Consider the following 22,522-nt stretch of genomic DNA (forward strand, 5'->3'; position numbering starts at 1 on the left):
TAAAACATCTGGAAGTGTATTGCCTGAAAAATGCTGTGTTTCCCCTTCCCTTTAATAAAGGACGTTTGCACAGAACTGCAGAAATATTGAAGTATTGAACCTAAATGGCTGTACCAAGATCACAGATGCGTGAGTAAACTTCTTTTCTCTGTTTGCCCTGTCCTGCCCTTCTGTGCGTGCACCGTGTCAGATTCTCCATCCCTTTTTTTTAAGGGGAGGCCAGGCTTGTGCGCGCAGTAGGTAATATAATGCACGTCCTATGACGTGCGTGTGACTTTGGATAAATCCATTGCCTGAGTGTCTTGTGTGCTCTCTTTCAGTACGTGTACCAGCCTCAGTAAGTTCTGCTCTAAACTCAGGCACCTTGATTTGGCTTCCTGCACTTCCATAACCAACCTGTCTCTGAAAGCACTGAGGTAGGAGTCAGCAACACTGACCTTTGACGGTTGATTCCCAAGAGTGTGACCCACCATTGCCCCGTGTTGCCACCATTGCCCCATTGCACCATTGCCACCATTGCCCCGTGCCCACAATTGTCTCGTGTGCCGCGGAGGAGACTGACATAGGCTGAGCTGTGACTGTGATCGGAATTCAGGCGTTCCCAGCAGAGCTCAACGTTCACACGTTGTGCCGCCTGGTTTGCCTAGACAGAGGAGGAGCGCTCCTCCTGTTGTAAAAGCTGCCCTCGACCTCGTTTGTATCCGTCCCGATGGTTATTAGCAGTAGAAGAAGAATTCCATTCTATTCAAGTCTTGGAGGAGGGATCTGGGGGGAGACAGAAGTCTTAGCCTGCCTTTTTGCAATGCTCGTTTACTAAGTCAACTTCTTCCTTGTAAGCGTACCATTGCGTACTTAGCAATGGTTCACATAGGTGGAAGGGGAACGCCAGCATGTGACTATTTGTCTTTTTAAACTGCTTAGGAGACATATAACTGCTTAGATCTGCTAAATGGAATTGCCAAGTAATCTAGAAAAGGAAGGGACAGACAGACATTGGTGGGAAGATATTGGGACAGAGAAAAGGAGGCAAAAACCCACTAAAGGTAACAATAGAGGCCAAGCTATTAACAAAAATAAATACGTTCAAGCGATATACCAGTGGCATAAAAGAAAATACAGGAGAGCGGTATGATGGGGGAAAAAATACTGGAGCGTGAACAGCCTAGACGCCAGAAGAAAACACAGATTTGAAAGAACAAATGGACGATTAAATTCTTTTTGCAGCGACATTAAAATACTTTTGAGCCTGGTTTTTCCTTCCCTTGAGGGTCTTCATCCTTGTCTCTAATTTCACAGGGTCAAATTTGTGCTGCAGCTATCTTAAATACATGATAGCATGTGTATCTCTTCCGAATGACAAATGACACTTGCGTGTTGCTCCCACTGGCAGCTATTTGCAGGTGCAAAGTTACACCTGGGAAGTTAGAAGCAGCGGGGCAGACATGGACCCTCTTTTTGGTTTTCGTTGAGGCTGGTTTGGTTGTATTCCGGTCCAGAAAGCCCATAGTGTCTGTTCTTGTCTAGGGGCTGGGAGGTGTCCAAAATGGGATAAATCGGTGGTCTTTTTCCCTACTAATGCCCTGCTTTAGAGCTCCCGATACTGCCTCTGGAGAGCTCTTCGCATCTGGAGACGAGGTTGGACAGAAGCGTTCCCCGTGGGGGTGTGGGGTGCGGGTGTGCATCTGTGCTCACGTGGGTTCCAGAAATGGGGCTTTCCTGGATTCTGGCTTGAAGCAGGATTTCTTTCCAAACCAAAACCAAGTTTCCACATGCTTTTCCTTTCACCTCCCAAGCGAGGGATGCCCACTGCTGGAGCAGCTGAATATCTCCTGGTGCGACCAAGTGACTAAGGATGGCATCCAGGCTCTGGTGAGAGGCTGTGGTGGACTCAAAGCCCTGTTTCTGAAAGGCTGCACGCAGGTACGGCTCTAGGGAGAGTGTTCAAATGGAATAATAACAGCTGGCTTATTTCTGCTGTGACTGAAAGTATGGGGATGAAGGATGGTGGATTTTTCTGTTTCCAGAAATGTTACGTTACTGGAATTACTCACAGTCTGTCTGTTGGAGATTAACTGCTTTTCTTGAAATTCTTTAATAGCTTGGAGCTCAGCATGAATAGCGGGACGGTGAACAAATTGCGTATCTAGCTGTAGAATCATTCTTTTTTCCCGTCAGGAGCACATTGAGCAAACTTTTTAAAAGAGGAGATAACTTTGTTCTTCATGGCTAGACCCATCTGTTTCTGAAGGCTCAGGAAACGTAGAAAGCGTGGCAGTACTTTCCTCTGCGCTGGTGGTAGCGTTTCCTCTGCGTGTCCTTTGGATCTTCTGGTTAGTCACAGAGAATCACCGTGGATGTGACTCCTTGACGAGACATCTCTGCAGGCAGGCAGCAGCGTGGTACTCTTCCCTCGAGGACATCGTGCAGCTCTTGAGCTATAACAGTATAGTGTGAAGAGGCTGCAGAGACTGTGGTGCCTGTACTTTGGAATATATAAATGGTGCACTAAGTCTTACAGCTGAAAGGGGGTTTTGCCCCCTTGTGATAGTTTTTGTTATTTAGACTGCCTTCTTTTACATTTTCTTTACTGTCTGACCTGGTGAATCATTGAAAAGTGTAATATGTTAAATACTTCCCTGTATTACAACTTTACTAAGGAGATACATCGATTAGGAACTGGGGCGTGGGGAACATCAGCCTTGAGCATTACTCTCTTAATGAGCAAGAGCTCCTTGCAAAGCTATTTCACAAGGACTGTGGGGACTAATTCTTGGTTTTTTACTTAAGTGGGCCGGGGTCTTTTTAATGAAGCTGGATAAGCTAGAAAGGAGCAACTGAGTATCTCAGAATCTTGTCCTTGACAAAGGAGAGTAAAAGCGACCCCGCAGGAGTTGAAGCCTGTGACCCAGAGACTGCCGAGAGTTTGAGAGCCTCAAGGCAGACCTGGAAAATGATCTCTCATCTGTTAGGTCCTTGTACCCCAACATGGACAGCGCTTATTTGTTTTGGATTTGTTTTGTTTTGTTTTTTTTTTTCCTTGGGGGTAGGGATTCCTTGAGTACGAGTCAATAAATGCCACTTTTGTCTGCTGTGTATAGACAAGCAGCTATATGTTTTCATTTTGCAAAAAGCATATTTCTCCTGTGCGTGGACACAGAAAGTCCTGACAGGCTGTTCCGATAAGCAAAGCAATAACTCACTGGTTACGTGCACGAAGCAGCGATAGCCTTGAGTGCAGAAGGAAGCCCAGCTGTAAGGGCTATAGTCAGTAGTTTTTCTAAATTTATACTACTGTCGGATTTTTAATACGTGAGATGGGTCTACGTGGCTGTAAAAACGACTTGATTAAAGGTATAACCATCTCAGCCTATTTTGAGAATTCAGGTCATAGAAACAGCTTGGGTTTCTAGTAATTTATGGAGTCGTGAGTAATATTGATGGCAATACATCCTTGTTATCAATTACTTGCCATCTGTTCTTATAGATTTAAGAATAGCAGGCTTTTTTATCATCAGAAAGCAACCTGGATGTGTTCGTGCTCCTCACGTCGAAATAAGACTTTTTTTTTTTTTTTTGAGTTCCAGTATTGCAACATAGAAGTGGTGTTACTTACAGGCCCTCACTAGTGAAGCGTTTCCTTAATTCCCGTAAATAGCTTCTGATTTCACTACTCGCTTTGTTAATTGTGCATGTTTGATCAGATCAGCTTTTCTTTAAAGCAGTAACTCAGTGTGGTGGGTCTTTGAACTCTGTTCCTGAGATGGCTAAAAAAAAAAAAAGGCATTGCACTTATTGCCGTGTATTTTGAGATTGCAGAGCGTTGCCCTCCTCCCCCCTAGGTATCCAAACCACAGATGCCTTCTTGTCCTCAAAGCTTTATTTTGAAGGTTGCTTCAAGTATTAAGAGGTTGCTTCAGTCTCTCCATTTTTCTTTCCAGCTTGAGGATGAAGCTCTGAAGTACATTGGTGCGCATTGTCCCGAACTGGTGACGTTAAACCTTCAAACATGCTCAGTAAGTAAAGCTTCCCGTGATCTCCCCCCTCAGCCTTCGCTGTGCATTTAGGGGCCATCTCTAAGCAGAACCAGGCAGAATGTTCTCCATCCCAGCAACGGCATCATCTGTGCAGACAGGGCAATTGTAGATTTACGAGACTTTTAAAAATAGTTGATGAAAACCAGCTTTCTGGTAGCATTCAGTCATGTTGACTAAGCCCCCCAAACAGTGGCATAGCATTCGCTTGGTCAGAATTGTTTGTCTCTTTGCCCTGCCCACGGGGCTTCTGGACTCGTTTGCAGGACTAGCCGGAAAAATTCTTTCCGTGGGGCGGGAGTGTTTGTGTGGTGATCTAGATCTAGCCGGGCGGTTCCTCCGGGCTCTTTATAAGATTGAAGCAAGAAGTGCAGTCTCCCTGCACAGAAGGGCTCTAACCCAGTTATTCTGCAGCGCCAAAAATGGATCTTTATGCCAAAACAGAAGTTGGAATGGGCTCTTTGTGCGTACCATCGTGCAGTTAGTCTGACGCAGCGAGTAACTGGACAGGCTCTTCCTTTCGCACAGCAGTGGGCGAGGCCTTTGGGGGCTGCAGGGCTGTCCCGTCCCAGTCCTGTTTAAAGAGTAGCTTTACCAGTTACTAGACTGGCTAGAGACTGGTGCCCATCCGTCTGAGACTGGGTGCTTGCAAAGGAGGAGCTGGGCTCTCGGCAAGTTCCAGGCCTGTGTCTGGCGTCTAGGGCAGAGGCAGGAAGGGGAGAGGCGAAGAGACGGAAGGGAGAAGAACACTAACAAGGTTCTTGATCGCCTTAACTGAAGAGACCAAGTTCTTCTCAGTTTCCATGTCATCTCCCTGCAGCACTTGGGCTTAGCAGCCCACAGGCTTGCTCTTTGCTGTTTTAAAAGAGGCCGTGCCAGTCCCTAGGTTGGTGCTTTTCTGTGGGAATTGAGTCTGGCTGCCTCTGCAAATCCAGAACCGAAGGAGCGCGTGAGGTTTAACCTGGTCCTCCAGCACGCGCAGCCTCTGCCACCTATTGTCCCTCTTCCCCTCATCCCACTGCGTGCGCTGCTCTTGATCCCGTGCGGCTCCTTGGCACGGCCGCGCTGAGCCCCTTGTGCTCGTGCGGGGAAACATCTGGAGCAGATCCGTGCGCTGGTGCCGTCCCCGACTTGTGAGCAGAGCGCGTGGGGCTGGACGGGCCCTGTGTGTCCGGGGACGCAGCGGGTCGATGGAGCTGCGGTGCCACGGGGTCAATTTAACGTGATTTGGGCTGTAAGCCTGTCTCTCACGGTTCGGGTTTTGGTCCCGGACCACTGCAGTGTATTTGTAAAAGGCTGTTTGTGAAAACAACCTGCTGCCTATTTCCTGGGTAACTCTGACTGTTGGGTGCTTTCTAGTCTTGAGTTTCAGCCAAGAAGGTCTTTACAAGCAAGGGTTGCCCAGGAGGGCAGGAGAGCGAGTCTAGGCCTGCTGCTACCGTGCCTTCCCCCACGGCTCACGTGGCCCAAGCTCAGAAACATTTCCGTGCATGTGGAATCACTTTCCCACTGTTTACCAGTCACTTCAGTGTGGCTTATCCTGTCTCAGCTGCTCCCGTGAAATACTTGAATGCATTTGTGGGTTGAACGAAGCATAACTTGGCCTCAGTTAAGTGCCCGATTGGAAGTCTGAGCAGGAAAATATGCAGTGCCTTGCACTTCCACCTTCGTTGTTATGGCTTGTGATGTTGTTGTTGTTTTTCTTGTAGCAAATAACAGATGATGGTCTCATTACAATATGCAGAGGATGCCACAAGTTGCAATCCTTGTGTGCTTCAGGCTGCTCTAACATTACAGATGCCATCTTGAATGCCCTGGGGCAGAACTGCCCAAGGCTTAGGTAAGTTGTCACTGCAGAGTTACCCGAGCTCCAGCGACCCATTGCATGCCGAGCAAAGGATCTTGGTGACGCGGTCATGTAATATGTGAGCCGTTTTAGACTCTGAAGGTCTCTCTGGAAGCGCACTTTTTATCGCTGAGCTTTTTCCAGGCGTTTGCTGTGGGATGATGGTAGTCTTACCCAAACTTGGTTTCTAAACTTCTGCCAGTAATAAAACAGTGGTAAAAGAGCTCCATGCCGTGGTGGTGTGCGCTGCCAATCGACTCGCTTTGTAGCAGTCTCCTTTTACACCATTGTGTATCTACTTTTATTCTTCTATGAAAACAGTTGAGGTTAGGTTACTTTTGCACTGAGAACTGAAAACACATGTAAACAACGTGGTTTCCTCTTGGCATGTGACATGAACAGGGTTTTCATGCTGCTTTTGTAGCAGATGGAATTGGTGCTGACTTTTGCTCTGCTTGACAGAGTGGGCTTCCAGTGACATCTCTGCAGGTGTTTGCTTTTTTAAATTTATTTTTTAAGACTTTTTTTTTTTATTAGGACAAGTTTCTTCAGGAAGACTTTGCTATAATTTCAGAAAATGGCCAGGTGCAGACAGAAGAGACAGTTTTATTATCTGACATCTGTAGCAGCTGAGTGGCCTGTTCTCAATGGCATAAAATACATGTCTTCTGGGGGGAAAAACCCCCACAAGTGTTTTCTGTGACAAAGAGTTATGAATTCAATTCATTTAAAGAATTCTGGGTACAAAGTGCAGCGTACAAGTGTGTGGAAACCAGTTTTGAGAGAGGAAGGTGGAACATGATTTTGGTTCCAGCTGGTTTCTGTGTTGATGTTCAGCTTCAGCTGCAGCGTTCCTAAGCTGTACTAAGCTCCACCCAGTAAAATGCATAACGCGCTCTAGGCAAGCTGGCTTCTTTTCTATAAAGGTAGATAAGTATCTTAACACTGTGAAGCAAACCTCTAGAGCTGCGGTAACTGTCTGCCAGGACGTGTCTCTGTTGCCACAGAGGCAAGCAGTTGGCCTCTTAGAGGACTTCAGACCCTTCTATCGTGGCATTAAACATTTATTCTTTCATGCCCATCTGCCAGGTTGTCGAGTATTGCACCCTTTTTCACGATGAGATCTGTATTTTGGGTGGAAGCCAGAGGAGATCGCTTGGGGAGGTTGTGGAGTGTCCAGCAGTGAAGGTTTTTAAGAGCACCTTAGCCCAACATTTGTCGGAGTAAACCTCCCTGCCTCGTAGCGGGGTACGGACTGGATGACCCTCGGAGTTCCCTTTTAGCCTGACGTCTTTTTTTCTTTCCCTGTGACCTACGCTCAGGTATAGAGGGTGGATGCTCTGTGCAAATTATCCTCCCAGAGAGCACAGCCTAAAGCGGGTCACGCTTTTCTGGGTTGCTGGCAGCTTTTAATGAAACACTCTGAAAAGCAAAATGACTCCACCATGGTTACTGTAAATTCTTTCTGTGCAGAATATTAGAAGTTGCAAGGTGTTCTCAACTAACAGATGTGGGCTTTACCACTCTAGCTAGGGTAAGTGCTCATTTCCACTTTTTCATCAAGTATCTCCGCTTTCTCTTCGCGATAGATGTGAACAAACGGTAGCTTTCCCTTGAATGTAGATTTTGGTAATGCTTTTGATCTCGACGTTTGAGTGGAAGCTAAGTTACAGAAGTTAGGTTGTATGTAATCTCTGGCATTGTCCTGACCCACACAGGTAGGAGGATGTGCACCCAAACTACACGAAATGTTGACTACTTGAGAGTTATAAACGCTACTGTTTGTTTTTCATAGATCAATCTGTGTTCTATACAACTGACCCTAAATTTAACCTCCTTTGCTTTCTGTGTATAAAAAACCTCGCTGCCTTTGAGTGAAATGGCTAGATTTCCTTTACTATGTTTGGCGGTGTTCATAAAGAAGCAGCAAACTTTCCTCTCAGTCATGATGTTTCATGGAGGAAAACCCTTCATTTTTAAAAAGGACTGTTTGGTTGTAGCTGTGTGTTTATTTGCTGTCTGAACTTTGCACTTAGTTTGTGTGTTCCATCTTCTGTTTGTTCCTAGAACTGCCATGAGCTTGAAAAAATGGACCTGGAAGAGTGTGTCCAGGTAGGAGGTGCCACCTCTGGCTGTTACCTTTTTTTTTTTAGCACAGTCACAGCAGTGTGGAAAGCTGGTGAAAAAGTGGATTGTCTCGAAATCAGGACTTGATTGAGAATCCTGAGCAAGAAGATCGGATATATTTGGATAAGAAAATACTGCTTTTGTAATTTGATCCTCTGTTCGTCTTTCATAGTAACGAATGCTACTGTAAATGAGAAAAGAAATCTTTAATAGTAATAGATGTGTCCTGAAGGTCGAGTAAGGGATGTGCGAGTTGTGACCCCTGACACAAGATAAAGTCCCAGAGTAAGATCTCTGCGCGCAAGGCAAGGGAAGGTTTGTGCTACCTGGATTGCTAGAAATACTGGCAGGTACCTCTGTTTTGAAAAACAGAGCCCGATCGTTTGAACAGCAATGCCTTTACAGAGGACGTGGCAACCACCTGAAAGAAAACTGGGGTGCCCGTGCTACCATTAGCCTTCCTCAAAGGCAGTGGGGTGGGATGGGATGAGTCTGTGGAGTCTCTTATAGCCCTGTGCTGCAGCTCTCCTCGTTAGTTGTAAGGAGGTGTCTCATAGGTGACTAAACACTGTTCTGTAGGGTATGCGCCAGAGCTGATAACCATTTCAAGGTAGCATTTACAGGGGAAAGTAGTTGAGTTTACTCAAGATGCCAGGGAAAACTCTCTAAGGCTAAGGATAGATTTGAAATCGGTTCGGATACAGACAGTGCAGACAATCGGATTCTGCTTCCTGCCATGAGAACAGCGTGACCCCAGTATTCCCTACTTCCTGATGTTTACAGGGCAGAAATTCAGGAGATCACAAGAGGAAATTACAGTAGTCCAGACAGGAAGGGATTTAAAGTTAACCCAAAAAAGGAGAAAGAAAAATTGGGCTGTGTCCTTGGACTGACTGCGTTGCACAAAGAGAGCCCCGCAAGTTCCCTTCGGAATGCTTTTCGATTAGGAAGCCGTTGTGTTGAGTCTCTCTCTTCCTGAAGAACAGAGAGGAACAATTCAGCAATCCACCGAGCTGTTGGAAGGGGATTTGAACGCCTCTTGTGCTTTCAGAGGCGAGCATTGAGGAGACGTTGGGGTGTTGGAGAGGTCTGCTCGCTTGCTTCTCTTAATTGTGAGCTTATTTCATGAGAGCTACTTAAGGAAGTTCCAAAAAACAATAATACCTTAGCAGTCCTTCAAGGGCATGAGTTGGTTTCGATAAGGGAGTGGCAGAATCTGTACGTCTGAAATTTGCTCACACGGGAGATGAGCTCCTGAGGGGCTCAGGAGAGTGGCTGTGGGAAAGCGGTCATGGATTAGGCAAAAGTTGGCAGTTTTTTCTTTCATGGGGGGGAAAAAGTCCTTGTGCAAAGCACCCAGCATGAAGGGGCTTTTTCTTTCTTTCCAGATAACAGACAGTACACTAATCCAGCTTTCCATACACTGTCCACGGCTTCAGGTTCTGGTGAGTATTCTAAGTGAGACTTTCAGCATTTTCTTTCTATAAACAAAGGGATTTTAAGCACTGCCCGTGGGGGGTTGTCTCTTTGACTTCGTAGACACGTTGCAGAGGCTTGGAAGAATTCGGCTAGAAACTTGACCCTGAAGAACCTATTGTCCCTCCCCTACTGCTAGCATTAATCGTACGCCAGGCACCCACAGCTGCCTGAAAATGAATTTTAGGACACTGGATTCTGCTGGTACCAGCCTCTGGCTGTCCTCAGCGAGCCTCGCAGAGTCTGTCTGCAAACCGGGCTGTCAGTCCGTCTGTAGGAGAGGAGACCGCAGCTCTTCTCGCCTGTAGTACAGAGCTGGGCAACTGAGACCTGGAAAGCCTGCTGGCTCGGGAAAGCCATGTTCGCCTTGGTCTAAATTTCTGGGATTAGTCTCGGTCTGCTCTGCGTCCCTGTGCGGACCGCTCCCTTGTCATGGTGAGAGGCCCTGTCCCGGGAGGTGGGGGATGCAGTCAGCGGGTTCTCCTGCGCAGCCATCCCTTCTGCACGCTGTGCCCCCCAGCAGGGCAACGGGCTGATGCTGTCTCCTAGCTCAAGCCCCGCTTCCTGCTCAAGAACTTCTAAGCTGCAGCCCCCCCAAGAAATGCACCAAGTAGGTGACGTTGCATTTCTGCTGGTTCTTGGACCCGCTGACAGGGTCCTTCCCGTGATGCGTAAGGCCACGGATTTTACACAGGTGCTTTCTTCGATAGCAGAGGTATTTATTCCGTCTGTGCCGTCCTGTCTCCTGGCCCTGGGGGTCTCCTCTTTCAGCAGCTGCCTTTCCCGTTGCGCTTCAGCTACGAGTTTTCCCCTTGCAGCAGGCACGTTGGTCGTTGGAGGCCCACGGAGCCCAGTGCCTGGAAACTCCACAGCGGCTCCAGCGCAAGGAGAGACTACAGAGCCGTCCAAAACACCGGTGTGGCAAACCAGTCCCAACTTGGGAAACGTGGGCCATCTTCTCGCTTGTCCCACAGCGTCCCCTGGCAGGGTGCTGGCCTCTGCTGCCGATGGCGGAGGCTACTAACTTGCTGTGTTTGGATGCAGAGTTTGTCCCACTGTGAGCTGATCACGGACGATGGGATTCGTCACTTGGGAAACGGCGCCTGCGCACACGACCGCTTGGAGGTGATCGAGCTGGACAACTGCCCTTTGATCACGGACGCCTCCCTGGAGCACCTGAAAAGCTGCCACAGCTTGGAGAGGATAGAACTGTACGACTGTCAGCAAATCACGCGGGCAGGGATCAAGAGACTCAGGGTAAAAAAAAAAAAACCAAACACCAAACACTGCTAAGGCTATGACTTGAACGCTTGATCTGGTGGGAGGAGGGAGGGCAGAGGTTTCGGATTCCTCATGATCGTTCTTAAAAGTATTGAGACCCATCATCTATGAAATGAATAGCTGTCGGGCTCTCAGGCTCAGAAGACTGGATGGGGTTGTGCGCTAGCTGGTGGGGAAGGGAGGCGATTGCTGCGTTCGGTGCGTAGTAGCAGGAAGGAAGAGAGGAGACCCGGCGTGCAAGCGCTCGTTTTACAAGCGCTCGTACGTGACAGTGCTCTTGTAAACGTGGGACCGAGAGTTCGTGCCACAGCAAACGCGTAGGATGGCACCTCCTCTCGACTACTTTGTATGCTCAGCAGAGATTGTAGTGCCCTCTGCACTGATGCTTCCCGTGTAAAGAGCCCCAGCTAATCCTGTGATAAAGCCAGTCTGTTGTGGGGGAGGCTGCGCGTCCTTGTGAGTTGGACGGAGCCGGGGCTGCTCTGTCACGGGCTGCTGGTCACCTAAGGCACTCGGTGTCCCCGTGATTTCCCTCCCGAATCTGTTTCTCCCTCTGGAAAAGAAGAGCAATTCTTTTATTTGCAAAGAGAACATGGATCCCTACAGTTAGATGTTGTTCTGTTCCCCGCGGCTACCACAGGATTAATGGCGAGGAGAGCGCATCCTTTTTCCTTATTGCCTGCAACTCTGCTTTCTGGTGACAGGAGGAATCCCCGGTCTGTGGGGAAATCGCGCTGGCCAGCTGAGAGTTCGACTCTAGCTTTTATGGGTGTGTGAGTCTGTAGTCTGAGGCAGATAAGCCAGGCCCGTTTCGGCTTCTCTTTGCCTCTTGCGCTGCCGCTACGCTTGTCGCTTTACACGTTGTGTTTGTCTTTTCAGACCCATTTACCCAATATTAAAGTCCATGCCTACTTCGCGCCTGTGACTCCACCTCCTTCGGTCGGGGGCAGCAGACAACGCTTCTGCAGATGTTGCATCATCCTATGACACTGGAAGCGGTCATCCTTGCAAACTGAGTATTTAATTACACTTGTAGAATTACGGTGGACACCAGTATCTTCAAGGAAAGCGATACCAGTGTCATTTGCAAGGGCCAGCGAGCAGGGCCGTGGTGCCAGGCCCCTGTAGCCACCCATACGCATACATATACACACCCCACCTCTTCCAGCAAGCTGATGAACTCTGCAGGACGGGAGCTGGAGCCGTGTTGGCGTTTTCCGTAGGTGGATCGGTATAATTCTGAACCATTCCTACTGGGCATGCTCAGATGAAAGCATTGCGGTAAGGAGGGGAGGGTTTTGCGAACCAGAATGACTGTTGCTGCTGTTGAGGTTGGAATAGCAACTGAAATCCTTTGGCATGGGGAGAGGGGGAGAGGAGAGGAACATGCTTTAACCTGCATCTCTTGGCCAGAAGCAAAAAAAAAAAAAAAACCAAACCCAAACCTGGAAATCCCAGCAAGTTTTGTCCATTTTCCAGTGAGGGAATGAAACAGCAGCTGTTGTGAGACATGATTTACTTGTGCTTCTCTACTTCCCGTTCCCTGCTGACCACCCTGAGCATGCTCACGTTGAAGGTTCATCTGTTTCTTCTGTTCTGTAGCATCCAGCTCAGAGGCTTCCGAGGTTGTTGTGATATAGCTTGGAATCTGTACTGTCAGGCTCAGTTTTTTACCCTCCCTACATCCTGCTTTTTTTCTTTTTACAGATTTCTAATTCAGTAATTTTTTGAGATTTACCAAGCAAAAGTTATGAATCAATAAATTAAAAAAAAGTACTTTTTACCATTAGAAGCTTGAGCCTGTAATGACCTGTTTGGAGGATTTTTTTTAAATGGCAAGTGAGCTGCGCTACAGGCCAGGCTCTTGTAGGCTTCTTGGCCTGTTGTTATCAGCGACTGGGTGTCCGAATTTGTTTTGCGTTTCAGGTTTTATCCCAGTGACAAGAATATAACTCTTGATGTAGGGAAAAAGTTACAGTCTCTACTCCAGTGACTGTAAGTTCCCTCCTCCTGCTGTCCTTTCCCTCCAACCCTTCATCCTGCCCCCAAGGAAAAGCAAAGTAGAATCTTTTTGCTTGTTGCCCTGATCAAGAAATAAGGACTCGCTAATGGAAGCGGGAGGAAAAGCAGGCCTGAAAATACGCCCTCGGTTATTGTCACGTTGTTGTATGCTGAGGTGCAAGCGCTGGGTGATTTTGCTGACTTTTGCATCTTCCGCAGGTAAGTGTCTTGCCCCGGAGAAGGAACCATTTGAATGAAATGAGGGTTTGCTATGTGCCAGTCCTTCCCAGCTGTCAGGGTATGTGTTCATAGCGGCTGGTTTTGAGGCATTTCAGGCAAGATTAGCCCAGGTGCTTCAGAGGAGCGTAGACAGCCCGGGCCAGCTCTGTGAACTCCCAGTTCCTTGATGCTGGCAGTTCCAGATGCCCAGTATGAAACATGTGAACAGATGGGCAGACGCCGAGGGTTTAATGGGGCAGAACTTGGTCAAACTCTTAACAGGTTTGTGGAAGACAAGCTGACGTGTAAATAATTGTGCTCTTCCTGCTGTCTGCACCCCGGGATGGAAGGGAGCGCACGTGTTTATGGATGGTTCCCAGCTGACAGAGAGAGAGAGGCAAGTCTGTTTAATCATCCTAGCTGCCAGCAGCCAAGGAAGTGGTGCTTCAGCTTTATGCTGAAGAATCTTATGATGGGGGAAGAGCGGGGTGCAGCACGAGGAACGGCTATTTTAGGGTCCCAGGGGCTTGGTTTTTTCACTGTGGGTTTGCTTTGAGGACAGTGTGTTGCTTCCCAACCCTCTTATCGCTGTCTGAGCTATTCAGGCAGGCAGAAGGGTCGCTTAGTACCACCGAAGCTGTATCCCCTTCATCTACAACTTAAATTTCCCCAACCCATCTGTATATGCTTAACAAAGTCTTGCAGATGCACAGTCCGCTGGGAGGAAATCCAGTATGCTGTGTTTAAAAGGATACTGTCAATTCCGTTCCTGTAGATCGCTTTTAAACCATTATAGTGATTCAAATCCTCTTTAGAGCTGTGGATTTTCTCTCTCCTCAACGAGCATGTTCCTAGACTTCATTTGCAGAACTCCTTTCTCCGATTTTCAGGGTGGCAGAAGATAACGGTGCTTCCCATGGTAACAGACTGACTCGGAACGGGCGGGTGTGCCTGGGGCAGCACCCGGCAATCACAGTATTTGCACAAATCTGGGAAGAACACTTGGTTTAGTTTATATTGTGGCAAGGGAGAGCTAAAATGGCTTTGCAAGCCAGGGTGTAGTTGGCTGACTGATTTCTTTGTAATGGAGCAGAGTTTTCAAGGGAAAACTCAAGAATACAGAACCCAAAGCATTATTTTTGGTTTTTTTTTTTTCCAAACAGGGTGACAGCATTAAGGTAGCTTAAACTACTTGACAGTGTCCTTTTAAGTCAATTATCCGTCTTCAAATGGACTCTTCTTTATGTTTGTATTTATAAATGCCAATAAACACCATTTTCCAAGCCGTGTCTTACTAGAGGAATACCTTTGTAGAGCAAAAAAAAACCCCCCTGCGCGTGGCAGCATACCGGTCATGGGCTGTGTTTGGGAATGCCGTTTCTGCTCTGCATACGCGCGCCCTTGTTTCTGCTGGGCTGGTGCCTGAGCCGCAGGAGTGCGAGGTGCTGGGTCAGGTTTGATCTGGTGGCTGCAGAGGCCATCACGCACTGAGACTCGGGGCCTGGCATTTAGAGGAATGTCTTTGTAGTGTCGTTTTGAGGGGTAAGCGATGCAAAATGGGGGCTCTGCTGAAAAGTTCAGTGAGGAGCAAGCCCTGACTGAAAATCAAATCAATTTGCAAGCTCCCTACTTGTGCCAAGTGCATCTTTTCCAGCCTGGCACTAGACTAGCTGGGCAAGGCAGATCAGGTCCTCAATTTTGAGACGGTGAGCTGTACCTTGGCCCTTTCCTTGCCCTCCCTTGAAAACCAGCGTGCACCCCAGAACCCTAAGATGCCTCTGTAGAAGTCATGTCCCACAGTCGTAGAGCGGAGGCTGGACTGTGTGTTACCACCTCAAAAAGCAGTGTTTTGCCGTAACCTGGATCTGCCTTTCGGCACCTTATCCCGGCCACGTAGCGCAGCCCCGTGGGAGCTGCCCTGCCCTCGGCGTGCTCTTGGACTTCACGAGCAGACGGGTGGAGAGATGATGGGACCTCGCTAGCGAAATAGCCCGAGACCTTCTGGACTAGCGCTGTTGAGATCCTCCAGGGAGGTCTAATGCGAGGAGATCTAATGCAACCAAAAATTAGGCTTTTCTGGTCTTTTGAGACACACAGCAGCATTTTTTTATCCCAGTTCTGTGACCGTTCCCCATGAGGATGTGGCAAGTGTAACGTGCTGCCACAATGGTTATTTAAAACAAAAACTTTAAGTAGTTTCCTATTTTCTAAACATCATCGCAATTTTTTTTTTTTTTTTTTTAATTTTATTCAGTGTGGTGTTCATGGCTGGCCCATGGTGTCATGGTTTTTGGGTTGGCTGGGGGGGGGGGGGGGGGGGGGGGAGGATCAGTATGACAAGGTTCTTCGCTACCGTGTCCCGTGGTGGGGGTGTGCCCCGAAAAAGAGGTTTAAAGAGGTTTCAAACATCTTGTCCTGTTCTGATGAAGGATTGCGTGGTTGGGGGCGTTGTTTTGGGGTGGTTTTTTCTGCTTTGCTTTGCTTCTGTTCTCTCCCCGTGCTGAGGCCTGGCAGAGGCCCCCAGCGCCGCTCCCGGGTGCCGAGGTCCCTGTGCTGCAGCTTGGGGCGTTGCATGGGGCCAAAACAAAAGGCGTGTGGGGGAGAAGCCCCTTTCCTCTTTCAGTCAAAGCCTCAGCCCGTGCTGGGGCAGCCGGGGCCCTGCCTTCCCGGCCCCTCGCTCCCCCCTGGGCTGGCACCCCCGGGACCCTTCCTGGCTGCCTGGCCCAGTGCTCGGCAGCCCCCGTGGCGGCTGTCACCGGGGCTCCCGTAGAGAGGGGACGTCTCGGCGCAGGATCCCATCACCGGTGACCCCTGCTCTGGCCCCCGGCCCCCTGGCACTGCCCCGCGGCTCTGGCTGTGGCGGGGAGACGGGCGGCTGGGCAGAGCTGAGCTTCGCTGCCCTTGCCGCAGCCGGCGGTCCGTGCTCTCCGTGCCGCAGCTGGCGCTTACCGGCTGCCCGGCTCGCCTTGCGTGCGGGTTCGGAGGCTTTTGAAGAGACGAGGAAATACTTGCCTTGCCCTGCCCTGCCCGGGGAGGGCACGCAGGCTGCCGGGGGGGCTGTGGAAGTGCCCCCCTCCGCCGGCCGTCCCGCACCCCCAGCACCCGGCCTTCCCGGGGCTCTTCACGCTGCAGCCACAGAGCTTCCTCCAGCCCAGAGGTGCCCCTGAGCTCACCCTGGTTCTCCCCGCTGGCCACGGGCCCCGGCTCTTGTCTCGGCGTCTGCTGAAATGGGATTATCCCCCTCCTCTGTGCAAAGCCCCAGCCTTCGCTGTTCTCGTCCGCCAGCTCCTTTCCCCTCTCGCTGCTCGGCCCAGCCAGCGCAGGCCCCGGGGGCTGCCGTGGGGGCTGCCGTGGCCGCGGGCCCCCGTGCTGGGGGCAGAGCCGGCCTCCGGCGTATTTTTAAGGCATTTTTAAACGCGGGTGGGCTCACGATGTCTGTTCGGTCCGATGTGCTGGACACACGAGCTGGAACCTTGTCATACGCTCCCTTGATTTTAGGTATGTTGGAGAGAGAGCTGTACAATACTATTTTAATGATATTGTAATCTGTGCTTTCCTTGACGCTGCGTGGATATAACAATGCCATTAACGAAAAGTAAATATATCTCTGTATAGATGTAGCTCAGGCGTCCCTTGTCTGTGTGATACGCTGTATGTGATCTCCCTGGGCACGGCTGGGGAGGGGCTCGGGGGACCGAGCTCCGGCTCCCCTCGGCAGCGAGTGTTTTGGGGGGCCGTGGGTGTTTCCTTCTCCCCACCCTGCACCCACCGGCAGCGGCTCCACGGGCCCGTGCCTGTACCTGCCCCCGTGCTCGCTGCCGTCCCCTCTCTCTGGGGGGGCCAGCACCCCGATCTGGGCCCCGGCTGGGGGGCGTCCCAGCTGCGTGGCCCCGGTGTCCTCCCTGCCTCTTGCCCGCGTCCTGCGGCTCCTCTCGGTCCCCGTCCTTCCTCCCTGGGGAGCCCTGCTGCCGCCCTGCTTCTCCCAAACCCGTCCTTTGCCCCGCCGGTCGCTTCCTCCCGAAGGCCTCCCCCGTCTCGCTTCAGCCGCCGGCTCTGCCCTCCGTGCCAGCAGCGGCCGCACCGGACGGGGCTCGGGGGAAGGACTCGGCGTTGGAGATAACCCCTTCCCCGAGCCAAAACGCAGAAACGGGGCTCCGCTGGGTGTGGCCAGCGGGGGCTGCCCCGGGCCCCGGCCCGGCGGGGTGGGATAGGACCCGCTCTGCCCGGGCTTCCTCCGCGCCGGCCCCGCAGCCGCCGGGGCTGCCCGGGGAAGAGGGGCCGGCCCCGCTGCCCGCCCCGGCCCAGGGGCTCCCCGAGGCCGCGGGGCCGCTCCCACCCCGCACCCCCGGGCCCCCTCGCCCGCACCCCGGCGGGCGCCGCCGGGACGAGGCCGCGCTCGGGGCCGGCTCGCTCCGTCCTTCCGTACCCAGCAGGGCCGAGGCGCGGGCGAGGCGGCGGCTGCGGGGACGCGGCCGCCAGCAGCGCGGGGAGGGAGGGAGGGAGGGAGGGCGGGGAGCCGGGCCGGGCCCCTTCCCCTCGCCCCCCCGCACCAGGGCTCTGCCCGGCCCGGCAGGGACGGAGGGAGGGCGAACGGCGCCCGCAGGACGGGCTCTCGGGGACGGCGGCGGGGGGCCGGTGCCAGCCGCGGGCTCGCCTCTCCGTCCCCGCACGGCTCGCTCCGGCGCCGGCGCCGGCGGGCGATCTCCCTTCCCGGGGCGATGCGCTCCAGGGCCGGGCCCCAGCGCCGCTCCAGGCGGAAGCCCTCCGGGCCCTGCGCTGCCCAGAGAGGCGGCTCGGCCGGGGCCACCGTGCCCTGCCCGCCTCTGCCTGCCCGCGGCCACCGCGCTACCTCTGCCGACGGCCGCCACGCAGCTCGCCTCGGCCGGGAGGCTCCTGATCGGCTGCGGGGCGCGGTGAGGGGGGCCGGGCCGGGCGGGGCCGGGCGGGGCGGGGCGGGGCGGGGGCGTCCCGCCCCGGAGCCCAGACCCCCATCCCGCCGCAGCGAGGGGCACCCACGGGGGCTGAGCCTCGCTGGGCGCAGGCTGGGGGCCCCGGGGGGCCGCGACGGCTGCGGGATCCGGCCCGGCCCGGGTGCCCCCCCCCCGGTCCTTACCACGTCGCTGACGAGGATGCGGCTGCCGGGGGGCCCCCGCCGGGACACCCGCTGGATCCGGCCCGCGGGCAGCCCCAGCAGCTCGGCCAGCTTCCCGGCCAGCGCGGCCGCCGCCGGCTCCTCCAGGCGGCCCTCCCGGCCCAGCCCCGGGGACGGGACGGGACGAGGGCGGGGAGGGGGCGGGGAGCGCGCGCCCTCCGTCCCCGCGCCGCCCCCCGCGCCCGAGCACCCACCCTCCGCGCCCTCGGCCCCCCCCCCGGTGGGCTCCCGCCACACGCGGAGGGCCAGCCGGGGACGGGGGCACCTGCGGAGGCAGAGAGGGGGCCGGCGGGGGGCGCGGGCTCCGGGCGGGCCCTGCCGGCACCGCGGAGGCTCCCGGGGCTCCCTGGCAAGGGGGGGGGGGGTCCCTCGGTGCCCCGCGGGATGCCCGAGCCCACCTGCCCGGCAGCGCGTTGCGGAGGCGGCTGCCATCGGGGGCCCCGCAGATCCGGGTCGGGTCCCCGCGGGAGAGCTCCAGCAGGTCGGCGCCTGCGGACGGGGGGCTCGGGGGGGCACGGCCGCGGGGGCCGGCTCTGCCCCCGCCCCGGCCCCGAGCTGCCCGCGGCCTCGCCCGCGAAGGTGGCGAAGAGGCGGGCGCAGGCGGAGAAGCGGCGCTGGTGCAGCCACTGCTGCGGCTGCAGGGGGGATGCGCGGGGGCTCAGCGCCTGCGGCAGCGGAGCCTCAGCCGGGGCGTGAAGCGAGCGGGGACGTTCTCAGCCCAGCCGGCCCCTCGGGGGGGCCACGGGGGGGGCTATAGGGGTGCAGGAGGCTGCACCCACGGCACCCGCACCTCAGCAGGACTCTCCGCGGGGCTCTCGGCAGCGCGGGCGGGCGACGCGCGCACCCTGCGGGGAGAGGGGCCGGGGCTGAGCGGGGGACCCCAGCGCGGGGCGGGGGTCCGGGGGGGGGGGGGTCCGCTCACCTCTCCGGGCTCAGCAGTTTGAAGGGGTGAGGAGACGGCAGCCCCGGGGTGCGCGGGGGGCTGTGGGGTGCAGCCAGTGCGTCCGGCCACGGGGCGCACTGGGGATGGAGGGAGGGGGTCAGGGGGTGCCGGGTCCCGGGGGGCACCCCGGCCCACAGGGAGGGGTGCCAGGGCCGGGCCCCACCTCGGCCAGCACGGTGCTCTCGTAGGCCGGCTGGAATTTCTCCCGCTCCGGCGCCGGCTGCTTCTGCACCTTCTCTCGGTCCGTCTTCTGCTTCCTGTCCGCTCCCTTGGGCTGCGCCGGGGCCGTCAGCACGGCCCCGGGACCACCGCCATGGCGGCCCACGGGGACCCCGGACCCCGGGAGCCCCGAGCCCCAGGCACCCAGATCCTTGGGGCACCCAGCCCCCTGGGGTGCTCCGACCCCCCATGCACCCACCCCCCCCATGCACCCACAGCCCGTGCACCCAGATCCCTGGGGCACCCAGCCCCCTGGGGTGCTCAGACCCCCCATGCACCCACCCCCCCCCCCCCGCACCCACCCCCCGAGCACCCAGCTCCTCGTGCACCCAGACCCTCGTGCACCCACCCCCCTCTGCACCCACAGTCCGTGCACCCAGCCCCTCGTGCACCCAGCCCCCCCCTGCACACACCCCCCGAGCACCCAGCCCCCCGGGGTGTTGCAGCAGGCGCTGCCCCATTCCAGAGCCGGGTTTGCCAGCAACGGGGGGCACCGGTCGCCCTGGGGTCAGTGGTGCCCCCCCAGTACCTTGAACACCTTGATGAGGCAGCTGGCGCAGTGGAGGTGCTCGGGGGGGTCCCCCTTGCCCCCCGCCCCGAAGGTGTCCATCTGGATGCAGACGGGGACGCCTTTCTCCCCCCCCGTTCTTCCGCAGCGTGAACTCGGTGCTGATGCAGTGAACCTGGCCGGGGACGGAGGGGTCGGGGGGGGCCGCCGTGGCCCCCCCAGGCCGCCCCCAGGTCCCCCAGCCCCAGTTCAGCCCTGGCTCCCACCTGCACGAAGACGGGCGTCCGCCTCGGGGGGTCCCAGAGGAACTCCGCCGTGTTGAGCAGCGTGGGGTGGGTTTGGGGTTCGAGGATGCCGACGGAGAGGGGGATGTCTGCGGGGGGGGGGGGGAGAGCACGGCCCCCCCAGCGCCCCCAGCCCCTCCCCAGCCCCCCGCCCGCCACCGGCCCTCACCGATGTCGAGGATGCGATCGCCCGGGCGGCTCCAGCGCCAGCGCTCCGGCTGCTGCTGCTCCCAGCGCTGCACCGCGGGCCGTGGAAGACCACGCACCCGCACCGCGCTCTGCGCGGCAGGATCAGGCCCGCGCCACGGCCACGGCCGCGACCTGAGCCCACGGCCACGGGCGGAGCCCCGCGGAGAGACGGGGCTGGACGGGGCTGAGCTGGGCTGGGCCGGGGCTGAACTGGGGCTGGACCAGGGCTGAACTAGGGCTGGGCCGGGGCTGAACTGGGGCTGAGCTGGGCTGGGCCGGGGCTGAACTGGGGCTGGACCAGGGCTGAACTGGGGCTGGGCCGGGGCTGAACTGGGGCTGAGCTGGGACTGAACTGGGACTGAGCTGGAGCTGAACTGGGACTGAGCTGGAGCTGGACCAGGGCTGAACTGGGGCTGAACTGGGGCTGAGCTGGGGCTGAACTGGGACTGAGCTGGAGCTGGACCAGGGCTGAACTGGGGCTGAACTGGGGCTGGACCAGGGCTGAACTGGGGCTGGGCCGGGGCTGAACTGGGGCTGAGCTGGGGCTGAACTGGGACTGAACTGGGACTGAGCTGGAGCTGAACTGGGACTGAGCTGGAGCTGGACCAGGGCTGAACTGGGGCTGAACTGGGGCTGAACTGGGACTGAGCTGGAGCTGAACTGGGACTGAGCTGGAGCTGGACCAGGGCTGAACTGGGGCTGAACTGGGGCTGAGCTGGGGCTGAACTGGGACTGAGCTGGAGCTGGACCAGGGCTGAACTGGGGCTGAACTGGGGCTGGACCAGGGCTGAACTGGGGCTGGGCCGGGGCTGAACTGGGGCTGAGCTGGGGCTGAACCGGGACTGAACTGGGACTGAGCTGGAGCTGAACTGGGACTGAGCTGGAGCTGGACCAGGGCTGAACTGGGGCTGAACTGGGGCTGAACTGGGACTGAGCTGGAGCTGAACTGGGACTGAGCTGGAGCTGGACCAGGGCTGAACTGGGGCTGAACTGGGGCTGGACCAGGGCTGAACTGGGGCTGGGCCGGGGCTGAACTGGGGCTGAGCTGGGGCTGAACTGGGACTGAACTGGGACTGAGCTGGAGCTGAACTGGGACTGAGCTGGAGCTGGACCAGGGCTGAACTGGGGCTGAACTGGGGCTGAACTGGGACTGAGCTGGAGCTGAACTGGGACTGAGCTGGAGCTGGACCAGGGCTGAACTGGGGCTGAACTGGGGCTGAGCTGGGGCTGAACTGGGACTGAGCTGGAGCTGAACTGGGACTGAGCTGGAGCTGGACCAGGGCTGAACTGGGGCTGAACTGGGGCTGGACCAGGGCTGAACTGGGGCTGGGCTGGAGCTGGACCAGGGCTGAACTGGGGCTGGACCAGGGCTGAGCTGGGGCTGAACTGGGGCTGGACCAGGGCTGAACTGGGACTGAACTGGGGCTGGACCAGGGCTGAACTGGGGCTGGGCTGGAGCTGGACCAGGGCTGAACTGGGGCTGAACTGGGGCTGGACCAGGGCTGAGCTGGGGCAGGACCAGAGCCCAACTGGGGCTGAGCGGGGGCTGAGCTGGAGCTGAGCTGGGACTCCAGGTCAGAGCTTTGCCCCGCAGCTTTGCCCCAGGCTTTGCCCTGAGGCTTCACCCCCGGTTTTTGGGGGGTCCCCGCCACCGTCCCACCCTGAGCACCCCCCGCCCCTCCCCGCCGGCCTCCCCCCGGGGGTTCCCCATCATGCGGATCTCGTGCGACTGCCCGGGGGGGGGGGGGGGCAAAAGTGGGTGCTGAGCCCCGGGAGGGGGGAGGGGGGTCCCACCCCCCGGGGCGCCCCCAGCCCCCCCGGCTCACCCTGGCGGAGGGGGCTGAGGGTCTCCTCGTGGTGCCGCACGGTGGGAGAAGGGGGGGGGGGGCAGAGGGAGAGCCGGGCAGGGGGGCTGCGGGGGGAGCTGCCGTGGGGCTCCTCCTGCTTCAGGTGGGGCAGCACGGGGGGGTCCCTGCGAGAAACACCCCCCGGGGGGGGGCACTCAGCCGTGCCTCAGTTTCCCCCAAAGCAAGGGATGCTTTAGGACGGGAGGCGGAGGGGGGGGGGTACCTGAGCAGCCCCGGGCCGGAGATGGGGTGCAGCACCCCAGGACTGGACCAGTAGTGGCCGGGTTGACCGTGCCAGAAGAGCATGTGGGGGGTGTCCGCGGGGGGGGACACACGCCCAGGGTGACAGCAGGGAGGGACAGCCTGGTCCCCCCCCACTTTTAGAGGCGCAGGGAGGTG

At 56.0% G+C, this 22,522-nt stretch overlaps 2 protein-coding genes across 4 annotated transcripts in view; one reads left to right on the forward strand and one right to left on the reverse strand.

Annotated features, from left to right (window-relative positions):
- Positions 1-14,508, forward strand: part of LOC142419829 (F-box/LRR-repeat protein 20) — a 43,486-nt gene extending 28,978 nt beyond the window's left edge. For 2 of the 3 annotated variants that reach the window (XM_075523160.1, XM_075523161.1), the window contains exons 6-15: positions 61-129; positions 321-416; positions 1,794-1,920; positions 3,939-4,013; positions 5,741-5,871; positions 7,351-7,411; positions 7,945-7,989; positions 9,393-9,449; positions 10,525-10,737; positions 11,641-14,508. In XM_075523160.1, the coding sequence (XP_075379275.1) occupies positions 61-129; positions 321-416; positions 1,794-1,920; positions 3,939-4,013; positions 5,741-5,871; positions 7,351-7,411; positions 7,945-7,989; positions 9,393-9,449; positions 10,525-10,737; positions 11,641-11,748 (982 nt within the window). In that variant the 3' untranslated portion in view covers positions 11,749-14,508. The remainder of the gene's footprint in view (positions 1-60; positions 130-320; positions 417-1,793; positions 1,921-3,938; positions 4,014-5,740; positions 5,872-7,350; positions 7,412-7,944; positions 7,990-9,392; positions 9,450-10,524; positions 10,738-11,640) is intronic. The other variant, XM_075523163.1, reaches the window with a different exon arrangement.
- Positions 14,509-15,612: 1,104 nt separating this feature from the next.
- Positions 15,613-22,429, reverse strand: LOC142419717 (uncharacterized). Its single transcript, XM_075522978.1, is given in 17 exon segments — positions 15,613-16,004; positions 16,155-16,350; positions 16,751-17,104; positions 17,318-18,249; positions 18,325-18,398; positions 18,532-18,622; positions 18,705-18,798; positions 18,924-18,978; positions 19,056-19,153; positions 19,240-19,350; positions 19,825-19,938; positions 19,940-19,978; positions 20,070-20,176; positions 20,257-20,365; positions 21,937-22,011; positions 22,104-22,248; positions 22,347-22,429. Coding segments are annotated over 17 exon segments (3,069 nt in total).
- Between the last annotated feature and the right edge of the window lie 93 nt (positions 22,430-22,522).

This window comes from Mycteria americana, chromosome 22, assembly GCF_035582795.1.
Source record: "Mycteria americana isolate JAX WOST 10 ecotype Jacksonville Zoo and Gardens chromosome 22, USCA_MyAme_1.0, whole genome shotgun sequence".
In the NCBI taxonomy this organism is placed as follows: domain Eukaryota; kingdom Metazoa; phylum Chordata; class Aves; order Ciconiiformes; family Ciconiidae; genus Mycteria; species Mycteria americana.